Source organism: Nycticebus coucang, chromosome 4 (assembly GCF_027406575.1).
Source record: "Nycticebus coucang isolate mNycCou1 chromosome 4, mNycCou1.pri, whole genome shotgun sequence".
Classification (NCBI taxonomy): Eukaryota; Metazoa; Chordata; class Mammalia; order Primates; family Lorisidae; genus Nycticebus; species Nycticebus coucang.
Window position 1 is genome coordinate 113,192,528 of NC_069783.1, and position 16,442 is coordinate 113,208,969.

The window sequence follows — 16,442 nt, forward strand, 5'->3', positions numbered from 1 at the left end:
GGATTCATTGAGGGTACAATAAGCCAGGTTACACTGATTGCAATTGTTAGGTAAAGTCCCTCTTGCAATCATGTCTTGCCCCCATAAAGTGTGACACACACCAAGGCCCCACCCCCCTCCCTTCTTCCCTCTTTCTGTTCCCCCTATTGCCACTATTCTAATCCAAGTTATTAATAGCATTTTTTTTTTACTTTTTTTATTTTATTTGAGCAAAAAAATGTTTACTCAGAACCAGAAGAGGTTCTGGTTTGTAGTGAACTTTTATAGACTAAACACAGAAAAAAAAAAAAAGAAGAAGAAGAAAAGAAATCACCTGATTGGCTATGACTAGGTATCTGAGTTATTTGGAACTGGCTGGCTGTGAATGGCTGAAACCCATCTGCTTGTGATAGGCCGAAACGCCTAAGCTAGCTACCAATTTGTCCATTTAACTACAGCACTACAAAAAAATTCACCTACTAGATTCAAGGAATTTTTTTTTTTTGGTTTTATATTGCGTTTATTTTATTTATTTATTTTTTTTGTAGAGACAGAGTCTCACTGTACCAACCTCGGGTAGAGTGCCGTGGCGTCACACGGCTCACAGCAACCTCTAACTCTTGGGCTTACGCGATTCTCTTGCCTCAGCCTCCCGAGCAGGTGGGACTACAGGCCCCCACCACAACGCCCGGCTATTATTTTTTGTTGTTGCAGTTTGGCCGGGGCTGGGTTTGAACCCGCCACCCTCGGCATATGGGGCCGGCGCCCTACTCACTGAGCCACAGGCGCCGCCCTATATTGCGTTTATTCAGTGTCTGCCACTGATAGCAGCGTAGCTTGTTCTTTTCAGACTCAGCCCCTAGAACCTACAGTTTGCCTGTTATTCACTATTGGGTGGCATGTGGTGCTGTGATTAAATTGTCACTCTTGCCATCACGAAACCTGCTGCTGTTAGAACTGTAGAATGTTCCTGACTACTTCAACATAGTGGCTGTCCAGGGCGGCTTCCTTTGAGTCCCAGGCTGCAGGAACTTCTTAATTGTGGGGATGTTGCTGATACTTGTTTTAAATGCCGTTAGCAAAGGGAAGTCAAAAAGAGCAGAAGCATCCAATTCTTCCACCATTAAAATAGCTTCCAACAACTGTACATCTGCCCAACTGAATTTGTTGCCAACGAGAAAATCTTCTCCTTGGTCTTTCAAAATCTTTTCAGACGGGCAAGTAGTGGGTTTTAACTTTCTTCACCACTAAAGCCAAGGCCTCCTCTTTTTCTTTAGGGGGTTATAAGGGAGCGACTGCTATCGTCATCATCAGATCCAGGGTGCCATCGGTGTACATGTTGATCCTGACTCTCTCCTTCAGGTCCTTCCCATAGAGGTCATACTTAGCAGCTAGGTAGCTGAGGTTGTCTCTAGCCTGCATCAGCAGCATTCCATCAATTTCAACCAAAGGCACTTGGGCAAAAAGCAGGCGTCTGTCTTTCTGCAACTTTTCGTAATTGTTCTCTTGTTTCTTTTTTTTTTTTTTGGCCGGGGCTAGGTTTGAACCCACCACCTCTGGCATATGGGACCGGCGCCCTACTCCTTGAGCCACTGGTACCGCCCTATTGTTCTTTTGTTTCAAAAATTCTTCTTCCAACTCCTCTCCAGCTGCAGCCAGCAGCCAGCGGATAGACTCCTTCCTGCCCCTGCCACGGAAGTAATAGAGCTTGGGTTTAGCTGACATGACTCCTGCCTTGGGGTTTTCTTATCCCTTCTAGGCTGTGTCTCAGGGATGTCTAGATTCAAAGAATTTCACTCTTGCTCTACCGCCTTTTTTTTCTCTACCCTGCAATCAGGACCATTTTATCATAATGAAAATTTGCTGGTTACAAACACAGCACCTGTTCAAAATGTTTAAATCACTTCTGAATGTTGGGGGATGGAGAAAGAATCCTTTCAGGTTCTGTGAGTACTGGCCTAATGTTCTAGCCTCATCTTGCTCCGCTCTGCCTTTTTCATTCAGCATGTAGTTTCTCCAGCCTAGAATGCTCTGTTTCATCCGTCACATTTTCACAACTAACTTTGCCTACCTAATCATATTTCAGTTCATCTTTATTACACATTCATAACTTCCTATGTTTTCCACATTTCTCTGTGAATACCCATCAACACCCAGAAACATTTATAACGCGGGATTTTTTGTTTTTTTTCTTGTGGACTATAGGTTTCACGAGAGCAGGAATTTCTCTGTGCTGCTTACTGCTCTTGCATCTTCAAATCCTAGACAAATGCCTGGCACACGTAAAGTATAAATAAATGTGACTGAATAAACGAATGATTAAACGAGATAAGGCACAGAAAGCCTCAACAGACAAATCTAAAATAGTAGAATCTAACTCATTTACATAAAAGAGACCCAAGCCCGATAAACTAAAGTAGCTTGTTTAACATCACAAACATGGTCTGTGGCAAAACCAGAGTTCCTTATTTTCTTGTTATTAAGCAGGCACACCAGGATCTATGATGAGACTTGCGTCGTACTCTCATTTTTTTCAGTTTTACTTGACTAACAGAGACAATCCATATTGTTTTAAAGCGTTCTGAGATAGCCTTTCTTCACGTTTACAAAAAGGACCAATCCCAGTGTGCAATGCAAACAATGAGTTAAAAGTCTCTTAGAAACCACACGTCCCAGCATGCCATTCTCCCGAGCAATCTCGGAAGTGGGTTTGCGAGACGCCGTTGCGTTCTGGGAATTAGAGTCTCTCGGGATCGGCCCCGCCTCTTGTGCGGCTTCCGCGGCCTACGTCTGAAGAAAACGCTACGGGGTGGATTAGCGTGGCCAGAGCCCTGGAGAGTGGTGTTACCCCACAACCTTCGCCCCCTGCCCCGTAGCCGGCTCCGCCTCTTCCTTAATCTTTTCCCTAGCCCAAAATGGCGGCGGAGGTGGATTTTGGCGACCTGGAGCTGTTCGAGGCGTTTGACCACCCGGAGGAGTCGATTCCAAAGCCGGTTCACACTCGCTTCAAGGACGATGACGGTGACGAAGAGGACGAGAATGGGGTCGGCGACGCGGAGCTGCGGGAGCGCCTTCGGCAGTGCGAGGAGACCATCGAGCGGCTCCACGCCGAGAATATCCTTCCTGTCCTCCAGGCCCTGTCATCTCGGCGTGAGGTCGGGGCAGCGCCCCGCGAAGGCGCGGGTGGAAATTCCAACAGGGCAAGAATTCGAAGTAATTTCTCGCGTACAACTGGCGGGCTGAGAATTTAGGGCTTCGGTTGCGCAAGCTGTGTTGGGGCCTCGACGCAAACCTTTTTCCTTACGGAAATCAGTCTCCTGACTAGACCCGCTCGTGTTACCCGCCAGCCGGGTGCGGTTTCTTCGGGTTATTGTAGACTCCTCAACTGTTAGAGTGTAGACAGGCAACCACTTCCCTTCCTCTCCTTGAGGTCATGATCCGATTTCGTATTTTGCAACCAAACGCAAATTAATGCTGTCGTGTTGGTACGTTAGGAGATACTGGAAACTTAGACCTTGGATCACTTTTTATGACGGGAAAGATCTCATGGTCCTAGGATGCAGAGTTGGGGGGCCTAATGCAAAGAGAAATAGTTAACAGCTTAATTAAATTTGGGGATTAATTTTAGACTAGTGTCTGTGGTGAAGATACATTGCAACCCTTTGGGGAAAACGTGCCAAATAAATTTATGTTTGGCTTGAGTTACATGATTACAGATGTTTCTGGATTTGCTGGTATGTTTATTTATACTCCTAGTGTCTTTAAAATTATAAAGAGGGTGCCTTAAAAAATGTATGCACTTTTTTTTTTTTTTTTTTGGCAAGGGCTAGGTTTGAACCCACCACCTCCAGCATATGGGACCGGCGCCCTACTCCTTGAGCCACAGGCGCCACCCAAATGTATGCACATTTTAAGAAAAGAAAAAACTTATATTTGTAATACAAGTCACGTTTGACATCTGCAATTACAAGAGGTGCTCAACATGACTTTTGTGTTCATCTGTTGTAATTGGTGTATATTGAGTATTACAATTTTCGTTTTTTATTTTTGAGACAGAGTCTCACTTTGTCGCCCTCTGTAGACTGCTTGGCTTCATAGCTCACAGCAACCTCCAACTCTTGGACTCCAGCGATTCTCTTGCCTCAGCCTCCCAAGTAGCTAGACTACAGGTGCCCGCCATAGTGATCCGCTATTTTTAGACAAGAGGTCTTTTTTTTTTTTTTTTTTTTTTTTGTAGAGACAGAGTCTCACTTTATGGCCCTTGGTAGAGTGCTGTGGCATCACACAGCTCACAGCAACCTCCAGCTCCTGGGCTTAAGCGATTCTCTTGCCTCAGCCTCCCGAGTAGCTGGGACTACAGGTGCCCGCCACAACGCCCGGCTATTTTTTTTGTTGCAGTTTGGCCGGGGCTGGGTTTGAACCCGCCACCCTCGGCATATGGGGCCGGCGCCCTGCTCACTGAGCCACAGGCGCCGCCCTAGAGAAGAGGTCTTACTCTGCCTTAGTGTGGGTCTTCAACCTGTAAACTGAGGCAATCCACCCACCTGGGCCTCCAAGTGGATTACAGGAGTGAGCCACTGTGCCAGGCCTGAGTATTACAATTTTTTTTTTTTTGCAGTTTTGGCGGGGCTGGGTTTGAACCCACCACCTCTGGCATATGGGGCCAGCACCCTACTCCTTTGAGCCACAGGCACCACCCAGAGTATTATAATTTTAATGCAGTTCTTAAAATATGTATACTTTTTTTTTGAGACAGAGCCTCAAGCTGTCACCCTGGGTAGAGTGCTATGGCATCAGCTCACAGCAACCACCAACTCTTGGGCTCGAGCGATTCTCCTGCCTCAGCCTCCCAAGTAGCTGGGACTACAGGCTCCCGCCACAACTCAACGCCCGGCTGTTTTTTGGTTGCAGCTGTCGTTGTTTGGCGGACCCAGGATGGATTTGAACTGCCAGCTCTGGTGTATGTGGCTGGTGCCTTAGCCACTTGAGCCACAGGCATTGAGCCCTTTTTTTTTTTTTCTTGTAGAGACAGAGTCTCACTGTACCGCCCTCCGGTAGAGTGCTGTAGCGTCACACAGCTCACAGCAACCTCTAACTCTTGGGCTTACGCGATTCTCTTGCCTCAGCCTCCCGAGCAGCTGGGACTACAGGCGCCCACCACAACGCCTGGCTATTTTTTTGTTGCAGTTTGGCCGGGGCTGGGTTTGAACCCACCACCCTCAGCATATGGGGCCGGCGCCCTACTCCTGAGCCACAGACGCCACCCTTTTTTTTTTTTTTTAAGAGACAGGGTCTTACTTCGTAGTCCTCCGTAGAGTGTCGTAGTGTCACAGCTCACAGCAACCTCCAGCTCCTGGGCTTAGGCAATTCTCTTGCCTCAGCCTCCCAAGTAGCTGGAACTCCAGGTGCCAGGCACAACGCTCAGCAATTTTTTTGTTGCAGTTTGGCCTGGGTTGGGTTCGAACTCACCACCCTGGGTGTATGGGGCCTACTCACTAAGCCACAGGCCCACCCAAAATGTGTATACATTTTTTTGGCACCCTGTAAATACAGCTGATTTTGGCTTAGGTAGTTTTCCTTTTCCTCTGTAAAGATCTCTAAAAGTGCTTGATTTAAAAGCTTTTAAGGTTTTTGAAGTCTGACTTTTTTTTTTTTACAGGTTGATTTTTCATCAACATTTTGTTAATGAAAATTTTCAAAATAGAAGAAAGTTGAAAGTATTGTGAAATAAGCATCCATAGATTTCCTCTCAGATTTTTTATTTTTGAGACAGAGTCTCACTCTGTCGCCCTAGGTAGAGTTCCATGGCATCATAGCTCACAGTAACATTGGGCTCTTGCGATTCTTTTGCCTCATCCTTCGGAGTAGCTAGGACTACAGGCCCTTGCAACAACCCTGCCTTGCTATTTTTAGAGGGGTCTCCTGGCTCAGGCCGGTCTCAAACCCTTGGGCTCAGACAGTCCACCTCCTCAGCCTCCAAGAGTGTTAGGATTACTGGCGTGAGCCACTGTACCTTGCCCTCCTCTCAGATTTTTTTTTTTTTTTGAGACAGAACCTCAAGCTGTGGCTCTGGGTAGAGTGCTGTGGCATCACAGCTCACAGCAACATCCAACTCCTGGGCTTAAGTGATTCTCTTGTCTCATCCTCCCAAGTAGCTGGGACTACAGATGCTTGCCACAATGCCTGGCTATTTTTTGGTTGTAGTTGTCATTATTCCGCAGGCCTGGGCCAGATTGGAACCCTCCAGCTCTGGTATATATGGCTGGTGCCTTAGCTGCTTGAGCTGCAGGCTCTAAACCTTTCTTTTTTTGAGACAGAGTCTTACTCTGTTGCGCTGGGTAGAGCCCTGTGTCATCATAGCTCATAGCAACCTCCAACTCTTGGGCTCAAGTGATCCTCTTGCCTCAGTTTTTCTATTTTTAGTAGAAACAGGGTCTCACCCTTGCTCAGGCTGGTCTGGAGCTTATGAGCTCAAGCAATCCACCCACCTCGGTCTTCCAGAGTACTAGGATTACAGTCTTTTTTTTTTTTTTTTGTAGAGACAGAGTCCTACCTTATCGCCCTTGGTAGAGTGCTGTGGCATCACACAGCTCACAGCAACCTCCAAATCCTTGGGCTTAGGCGATTCTCTTGACTCAGCCTCCCAAGTAGCTGGGACTACAGGCGCCCGCCACAACGCCCAGCTATTTTTTTGTTGCAGTTTGGCCGGGGCTGGGTTTGAACCCGCCACCCTCGGCATATGGGGCCGGCGCCCTACCCGCTGAGCCACAGGCGTTGCCCTAGGACTACAGTCTTAAGAACCATAGTAATTTTTAGGTCCAAGTGCCTAGCCCTGTGACAAAACAGGAGCTCAATGTCATCCTCAAAATATTCAAGAGTCTTTTACATTTGTGACATGCTAACACCAAAAGTAAGAATAGTAGCAGTTGAATTTTATGATTTGTGTGATTCTGTTTAATGAGGGCTAATGTTTCTTAACAAATAATAACATCAAGAACTTAAAAGAAAATTGAACATTCTGACTCGACCAAGGTATGAGATATTTATCCTGATACTAATATTTAATCACTATTTCTTTGTAAAAAGCATGTAAGATTTTTGTATCACTTTTATTTGTTATTTCTCTGAAGTGATCAGAGTAAGGGTCCTTTTTCTTTTTCTTTTTTTTTTTTTTTGAGACAGATTCTCAAGCTGTCACTGTGGGTAGAGTGCTGTGGTTTCATAGCTCAAAGCAACCTCCAACTCTTGGCTCAAGAGATCCTCTTCCCTCAGTTTTTCTATTTTCAGTAGAGATGGGGTCTTGCTTTTCCTCAGGCTGGTCTCGAACTTGTGAACTCAAGCAATCCACCTGCCTCAGCCTCCCAGAGTGCTAGGATTACAGGCATGAGCCACCTCAACTAGGCTGGATATCTGGGTTTTTGTTTTTTGTTTTTTAGAGACAGGGACTCACTTTGTCACCCTCGGTAGAGTACTGTGATGTCACAGCTCACAGCAACCTCAAACTCCTGGGCTCAGGGGATTCTTTTGCCTCAGCCTCCCTAGTAGTTAGGACTACAGGCACCCACTAAAATGCCCGGCTATGTTTTTTTGTTTGTTTGTTTTAGCAGGTTCGAACCCACCAGCCCCAGTACTTGTGGCCCATGCCCTAACCACTGAGCTATAGGCGCCCAGCCTTTTTTTTTTTTTTTTTTTTTGTTGGATTTTTGGCTGGGGCTAGGTTTGAACCCGCCACCTCTGGCATATGGGACCGGCGCCCTACTCCTTGAGCCACAGGCTCCGCCCCATCAACCTTTTTTTTTGAGACAGAGTCTCACTGGGTAGAATGCCATGATATCATAGATCACAGTAACCTCAAACACTTGTTTTCAAGCAAACCTCTTGCCTCAGCCTTCTGAATAGCTGGGACTATGGGCTCCTGCCACAATGCCTTGCTAAGTTTTCTATTTTTAGTGGAAACAGGGGTTTTGCTTTTGCTCAGGCTGGTTTCAAACTCCTGAGCTCAGGCAATCCACCTGCCTTGGCCTTCCAGAGTGGTTGGATTGCAGTCCTGACCCACCACACCTGGCCTGGATATCTAATTTTTTTTTTTTAGATAGAATCTTACTTTGTTGCCCTCTGTAGAGTGCAGTAGCGTCATAACTCACAGCAACCTCAAACTCTTGGGCTCAAGTAATTCTCTTGCCTCAGCCTCCCAAGTTGCTTGGGACTATAGGCGCCCACCACAGTGCCCAGCTATTTTGACAGACGAGGTCTTGCTCTGGCTCAGGCTGGTCTCAAACCTGTGAGCTCAGGCAGTTCACAAAGTTCAGCCTCCCAGAGTGTTAGGATTACAGGCATGAGCCACTGCGCCAGGCAGAATAGTAGTTTAAGCTTTCGAAAGTTGGAGGTGCCATGATGTAGTTTTATTTGTACATTTTTGTGTATGCTATTAGCTGGAATATATTGGAATGCAGTAGTGACTAAAAGTTTATACATTTTATTTATTGTATTTGTTTAGAGTCTCACTCTGTCACCCTGGGTAGAGAGCCATGGAATCATCATAGGTCATAGCAGCCTCGAACTTCTTCTAGTGACCCTCTTGCCTCAGTTTTTCTATTTTTGATAGAGATGGAGTCTTGCTCTTGCTCAGGCTGGTCTTGAGAACTCCTGAGCTCAAGCAATTCACCTGCCTCAGCCTCCCAGAGTGCTAGGCTAACAGGCATGAGCCACTGGACCTAGCCAAAAGTTTATAAATTTTAGAAGAATTTATTTATGTATTTCTTTCTTTATTTTTTGAGACAGAGTCTCAAGCTGTCACCCTGGGTAGAGTGCTGTGGCATCATAGCTCATAACAACCTCCAACTCTTGGGTTCAAGCCATCCTCTTGCCTCAGTTTTTTCTATTTTTAGTAGGGAAGAGGTTCACTTTTGCTCAGTTTGGTCTTGAACCTTGTGAGCAAGCAGTCTACCCTCTTCAGCCTCCCAGAGTGCTAGGAAAATTTTAGAATTTAGAAATATTTCAAAATACCTTTCCCATGCCCTACCTTTCTTCTGTATGAGCACAGTTTGTGCATCTATACTAATTTTGGTTAGATATTAAATGTATTGTTTGTTTGTTTGTTTGTTTTTTGTAGAGACAGAGTCTCACTGTACTGCCCTTGGGTAGAGTGCCCTGGCGTCACACAGCTCACAGCAACCTCTAACTCTTGGGCTTACGCGATTCTCTTGCCTCAGCCTCCAGAGCAGCTGGGACTACAGGCGCACGCCACAACACCCGGCTATTTTTCTGTTGCAGTTTGGCCAGGGCTGCGTCCAAACCCGCCATCCTCGGCATGTGGGGCCGGCGCCCTACTGACTGAGCTACAGGTGCCGCCCGATGTTAAATGTATTAATGTAACTAGAATTCCTCATAAAAATCATAATTTTCTTACATTAAAGATATTTAAGTAATTAATTATACATTTTCTAATGGAGTTAATCATTTAAATATTAAACACTTATCTTAAAAATGATAGTAATTATCTTAAGTGAAATGATTACAGCATTGTAGGCTTTGCCAGTTTATAACAAGGTAGCAATCAGTATTACAAAAAGGAATAAGTTATTATTTTTTAGAAATTGTCCTCTTGGGCGGTGCCTGTGGCTGAAGGAGTAGGGCATCTGTCCCATATGTTGGAAGTGGTGGGTTCAAATCTAGAAAAACCAAAAAAAGATCCTCTTATCATCAGACTGATAAAGCATTCTACTGAAAACCAAGGAAGGAGAGATAGAGACTTACTTAAAGTTTGTGTCCTCAAATCTTTTGATTTAGTCTTTATTTTGTAACTGTTATAATCAGAAGTTTCTCCTCTTATCGGGAAACATTGTAATGATGTTTATGTGTGTTTAAGAAAAGCCTTTACACATACACAAAGTAAAAAGAATAGTATGATTACTATTACCTATATCTTCCTCACTTAGATTTAATAATTTTACTATGTTACCTAATAATCTTATAGGCAAATTTCACCCCAAATATTTCAGCTTTTTCTAAGACAAGTCTCAGAAAAAGACCCTGGAGTACAGTGGCACAGTCATACCTCCCCATACACTAGAACTCCTAGACTCCTGATCCTCCTGCCTTACCCTCCCCCCTAGCTTGGACTACAGACACACACCACCATGCACTGCTAATTTTTTTTTAGATATGGAGTCTTGCTATGTTTGCTCTGGCTGGTCATGAAAACTTGTGTTTTTAAGAATAAAGACTTATGCATAACCACACAGCATTAGCACACCTAATGACTGGCATGATTTTCTTAACACTTCTCTTACTCCATATTCAAATTTCTCCTCTGAGTGTTTTTATAGCTAGTTGTTCAAACTGGACTCCAACCAAGGACCATGCAGTTGCGTATGGTTTTTAAAAATATTATGGGGCGGCTCCTGTGGCTCAGTGAGTAGGGCGCCAGCCCCATATGCCGAGGGTGGCGGGTTCAAACCCAGCCCCCGCCAAACTGCAATAAAAAAATAGTTGGGCGGCATCTGTGGCTCAGTTGGTAAGGCGCCGGCCCCATATACTGAGGCTGGTGGGTTCAAACCCGGCCCCGGCTGAACTGCAACCAAAAAATAGCTGGGCGTTGTGGCGGGCGCCTGTAGTCCCAGCTACTCAGGAGGCTGAGGCAAGAGAATCACGTAAGCCCAGGAGTTGGAGGCTGCTGTGAGCTGTGTGAGGCCACAGCACTCTACCGAGGGCCATAAAGTGAGACTCTGTCTCTACAAAAAAAAAAATAGTCGGGTGTTGTGGTGGGCGCCTGTAGTCCCAGCTGCTTGGGAGGCTGAGGCAAGGGAATCATGTAAGCCCAAGAGTTAAGAGTTAGAGGTTGCTGTGAGCCATGTGACATCATGGCACTCTACCCGAGGGCGGTACAGTGAGACTCTTGTCTGTACAAAAAAATAAATAAATAAATAAAAATATTTTGTATTTTTAAAACCTAAAGTTGAAACAAGTCTTTTTGATATTTTAATTTTGTTTATTTACTTGGGGCGGCTCCTGTGGCTCAGTGAGTAGGGCGCCAGCCCCATATGCCGAGGGTATGAACAATTCTAAATAGAAAGTGATTTATTTCATGTGCTATACAGGTAAAGGAATAGGAGGAGGTGTAAGAGGAAGAATCAAGAGATTCATCTGGTCCCAGGTTACTGAAGGGATATATTACAGATTTCCAGACTGCATTCTAGTTCTGTTTTAGCAGTATTTGGCAGATCCAGGAATAGTATACTTACATATATATAACTACACTTAGTTTTTTATATATATATCTGCTTTAGAATCTTGGATTTGAGATATTTAGTACAATGTTTTTTACTGTCCAAGAATCAATTCGTTTATAAAGTATTTCATTTTCTCATATACAATAGTACGTCTGTAAGCTGATCTCACAAGGGACAGTAACAAAACCAGTCAACACAAGTGGTCAACATAAGGAACTAGGCCTACTGTACTGATACATACATGTGGTGCATGTCTGGTCTATAAAAATTAGGTCAATATTAAGGAGGTGGTCAGTGTAGGGAGGTGGTCAACTATGGAAGTTCTTCTGTACTTCCAAGCCATATCCACTCAGATTCTTTTAGAAATATATTCTTTTGGGGTGGCGCCTGTGGCTCAGTCGGTAAGGCGCCGGCCCCATATACCGAGGGTGGCGGGTTCATACCCGGCCCCGGCTGAATTGCAACCAAAAAATAGCTGGGCGTTGTGGCAGGTGCCTGTAGTCCCAGCTACTCGGGAGGCTGAGGCAAGAGAATCGCTTAAGCCCAGGAGTTGGAGGTTGCTGTGAGCTGTCTGATGCCATGGCACTCTACCAAGGGCCATAAAGTGAAACTCTGTCTCTACAAAAAAGAAATATATTCTTTTTTTTTTTTTTTTGGCCTGGGCTGGGTTCGAACCCTCCACCTGCAGCATATGGGGCCAGCGCCCTACTACTTTGGGCCACAGATGCCGCCCTAGAAATATATTCCTTTTTTTTTTGCAATTTTGGCTGGGGCTGGGTTTGAACCCACCACCTCCAGCATATGGGGCCAGCGCCCTACTCCTTTGAGCCACAGGAGCTGCCCTGAAATATATTCTTGTAACCTACTAATTTATCCAACTCTTCCCTTCTCGTCCCTATAATTTATAAAGAAACTAGTCATAAGGTAGAGAAACTTTTTGTTTGAGAACTGAAAGATAACTGTAGTTCTTAATTTTTTGTGAAACATTTATTAAATGTTGGCCAGCCACAATGGTTCATGTCTACAATCATAGCACTTAGGGAGACTGAGGTAGGAGGATTCTTTGAGGCCAGGAGTTCAAGACTCATCTGGGAAGAAAGCAAAGCCTCCTCTACAATGTATTTTATTATTATTTTATTTTTTTGAGACAGAGTCTGTCACATTGTCACCCTTAATAGAGTGTGATGGTATCATAGCTCACAGCAACTTCAAACTCTTGGGCTCAAGTGATCCTCTTGCCTCAGTTATTTTTAGTAGAGACGGAGTTCCATTCAGGCTGGTCTTGAACTCATGAGCTCAAATGATCCACTCTCATTGGCCTCCCAGAATTCTACAAAGTATTGTAAAAATTAGCTGGGCTTGGTGTCTTGCACCTTTCAGCGCCTGCCCACACACACAGACATGCATACACTTATTAAGTAAGAGATTTGTATAAAACCATTAAAGTACATAGAATTGAGAAAAGCTTAGATTTTTCTTGAGAAAACTGTAGTTCTTGGTGGTTAATGGTCATTTGTAAAATATAATGTTTATTGGTACTTAAGAATTATGAAAGTTATGTGTTTATATATACATAGGCAAGTTTTACGTTAATGTATTCTAAGAATATGTTTTAATTCTGTTTTAGTGGAATATTGGTGAACAATACTAAGTTAGATGGACCTTTATTACAGATTCTATTTATGAACAATGCTATTTCAAAGTAAGTAATTTTTTTTCCTTTTCTGAAATATAATTGAGTTAATATTTCTGAAACAATATCTTTTGTAATTATGCTCTTTTCATTTGTACTTATTCTGTTCTTAAAATGGAGTTTAATTGTATGGAATCATGATTAAGAGCAAGGATGTTGGGCGGCGCCTGTGGCTCAGTCGGTAGGGCGCCGGCACCATATACTGAGGGTGACGGGTTCAAACCCAGCCCCGGCCAAACTGCAACCAAAAAATAGCCGGGCGTTGTGGTGGGCGCCTGTAGTCCCAGCTACTTGGGAGGCTGAGGCAAGAGAATCGCTTAAGCCCAGGAGTTGGAAGTTGCTGTGAGCTGTGTGAGGCCACGGCACTCTACCAAGGGCCATAAAGTGAGACTCTGTCTCTATAAAAAAACAAAAAAAAGCAAGGATGTTGAGGTCCTGTAGACCTGAATTTGCTTCTGGACTTCTGGGAAAATGAGGAAACTTTTCTGTATTATCAATTTGTTTTTTTGTTTTTTTTTTTGAGACAGAGTCCCACTATGTTGCCCTTGGTAGAGAGCTGTGGCATCACAGCTCACAGCAACCTCAAACTGTTGGACTTCAGCGATTCTCTTGTCTCAGTCTCCCAAGTAGCTGGGACTACAGGTGTCCACCACAGTGCCACATCTCTCTTTTTTTTTTGTAGAGACAGAGTCTCACTTTATGGCCCTCAATAGAGTTCCGTGGCTTCACACAGCTCACAGCAACCTCCAACTCCTGGGCTTAAGCGATTCTCTTGCCTCAGCCTCCCGAGTAGCTGGGACTACAGGCGCCCGCCACAACGCCCGGCTATTTTTTGGTTGCAGTTTGGCCAGGGCCGGGTTTGAACCCGCCACCCTAGGTATATGGGGCCAGCGCCCTACCAACTGAGCCATAGGCGCCGCCCACCACATCTCTCCTAAAATCAGACAACTGAGTTTTCCTTTTGGCAATCTTGAAAGCCTGCCCACGTGATTTTTTTCTTTTCTTTTTCTTTTTTTTTTTTTAAGACAGAGTCTCTGTTGCCCTGGGCAAAGTGCTGTGGCATCATAGCTCACAACAACCTCAAACTCATGGGCTTGAGCAATCCTCTTGCCTCAGCTTCCCAAGTGAGGGACAGGTGTGTACCACTATGCCTGGCTCATTTTTTTTTTTTCTTTGTAGAGACAGAGTCTCACTGTACCGCCCTCGGGTAGAGTGCCATGGCGTCACACGGCTCACAGCAACCTCCAACTCCTGGGCTTAAGCGATTCTCTTGCCTCAGCCTCCCGAGTAGCTGGGACTACAGGCCGGCTCATTTTTTCTATTTTTAGTAGAGACAGGGTCTTACTCCTGCTGAGGCTGATCTCAAACTCCTGAGCTTAAGTAGCCCACCTGCCTCAGCCTCCCAGAGTACTGGGATTACAGGTATGAACCACTAAGCCCAGCCTATGATTATTGTTTTTAATAGCAACACCAGGCTCTTGTAAGCCACCCAGCATCCTTGGGTTTAGGGTGAGCATTTTTACGGTGCTTGCTAGAGTATTCAGAAATAGTTTCAGCACTTGCCTCAACATGGTAATAGATACTTCAAAGAGGTGCTTCTGCCTTCCCAAGTTACTTTTTTTTTTTTTGAGACAGTTTCACTATGTTGCCCTTGGTAGAGTGCTGTAGTGTCATAGCTCACAGCAATCTCAAACTCTTGGGCTTAAGCGATTCTCTTGCCTCTGCTCCCAAGTACCTGGGACTATAGGCTATTGGACCTCGCTGTATTTTTTTTTTTTTTTTTTTTTTTTAGAGACAGAGTCTCACTGTACCGCCCTCGGGTAGAGTGCTGTGGCGTCACACGGCTCACAGCAACCTTCTAACTCTTGGGCTTACGCGATCTCTTGCCTCAGCCTCACGAGCAGCTGGGACTACAGGCGCCCGCCACAACACCCGGCTATTTTTTTTGTTGTTGCAGTTTGGCCGGGGCTGGGTTTGAACACGCCACCTTCTGCATATGGGGCCGGCGCCCTACTCACTGAGCCACAGGCGCCACCCGGACCTCGCTATCTTTTATTGGATGTTTAGCTGGCCCGATTCAGGTTTGAACCCACCAGCCTTGGTGTATGTGGTTGGTGCCGTAGCCACTGTGCTGTGGGCGCTGAGCCCTTCCCAAATTACTTAATCATATTGTTATCTTCTATGCTGACCAGGGAATAGTGGCAGGCTCATAACCTGCTTTATCTCAGTAGAAGTGGAACTCACGGCTCTGGGGGTGGAGCAGCTGGATGGTGTATACAGCAGCAGATAAGAACTGGGCACAGCTAGGCTTTGGCACCATTGCCTCTTATCTCTTCTTCCCTTAGATTTGCTATCTACTCACGACAGACTGCTTGGAGTACCATTCATCTGGTGTTTTCACCTGCAGAAATCTTAGAATGTCATAGCTAGAACTGGGCGCAGCTAGGCTCTGGACTTAAGGCTCTTATCTCTTCTTCCCTTAGATTTGCTGTCTACTCATGACAGACTGATTGGTGTACCATTCATCTGATGTTTTCACCTGCAGAAATCTTAGAATGTCATAGCTAGAAGAGAAGTGAAGGATTGTCAAGTCTGTCAAAAAGCAGTTGTGTTTGAGACCCTGTGGCTGACCAGTTGCAGCCTTAACAAGACCTGGGCTACTTTGACACCTGACCTAGGCAATACAGAATTTCTGATGAACTTGGTTCTTGTCCCAGAGGGCTAGAGAAAATAGACTTTAGTATTTTGTCCTACGTTAGATTTTGCTTTTGCTTTTTTCAGTTTCATATTTGTGTTTCCTTATATGTCTATAAAGAGTCTTTGGGAGAAGGATGTGGAACAACTAAATACATTGGCTATCTTTGTGTTGCAGAAATAGGTGGCTAAGAGAGAGTAGGAAGGGAGCTAAGTACATAAAATTTATAAATAAAGTCCACTTACTCTGTGCACAAGTGTTTGGCAACTATTATGCCAAACATTGTGTTACATTATGATAATCATTTTCTTTAACTTGGCAACAATGTCTATCTTTCCTTAATGAATAGTTTCTTGTGTGTTACAGAGAGTCAGTGATTTGATAAGCCTCTGACAAATAAAATAATGAAATTTACACAATAACATATATAACTTGAATTTATAAAATGTTTCACTTTGGGTTCTGACCATTTTGTCCTCTCATACAGGCAATATCATCAAGAAATAGAAGAATTTGTATCAAATTTAGTAAAGAGATTTGAGGAACAGCAGAAAAATGATGTGGAAAAGACTTCCTTTAGCCTTTTGCCCCAGGTATTTCAAATTTAAGAGAGTTTACGATAAGTAGAATATGCTTTTCATTGCCAATTATTAGGCCACAATAATTTTTTTTTTTTTTTTTTTTTTTTGAGACAGAGCCTCAAGCCGTCACCCTGGGTGGAGTACTGTGGCATCACAGCTCACAGCAACCTCCCAACTCCTGGGCTCAAGCGATTCTCCTGCCTCCACTCCCCAAGTAGCTGGGACCACAGGCGCCCACCACAATACCCGGCTATTTTTTGGTT

General features: G+C 44.6%; 1 protein-coding gene and 1 pseudogene across 4 annotated transcripts in view; one reads left to right on the forward strand and one right to left on the reverse strand.

Moving 5' to 3' along the window:
- Window positions 1-690: 690 nt before the first annotated feature.
- Window positions 691-2,567, reverse strand: LOC128583026 (glutathione S-transferase A4-like; annotated as a pseudogene).
- Window positions 2,568-2,743: 176 nt separating this feature from the next.
- The window catches only part of ZCCHC8 (zinc finger CCHC-type containing 8), a 49,609-nt gene continuing 35,910 nt past the window's right edge, over window positions 2,744-16,442 (forward strand). The window contains exons 1-4 of one of the 4 annotated variants that reach the window (XM_053586834.1): window positions 2,744-3,093; window positions 6,969-7,011; window positions 12,838-12,912; window positions 16,086-16,191. In XM_053586834.1, the coding sequence (XP_053442809.1) occupies window positions 2,895-3,093; window positions 6,969-7,011; window positions 12,838-12,912; window positions 16,086-16,191 (423 nt within the window). In that variant the 5' untranslated portion in view covers window positions 2,744-2,894. The other 3 variants (XM_053586831.1, XM_053586832.1, XM_053586833.1) reach the window with 3 other exon arrangements.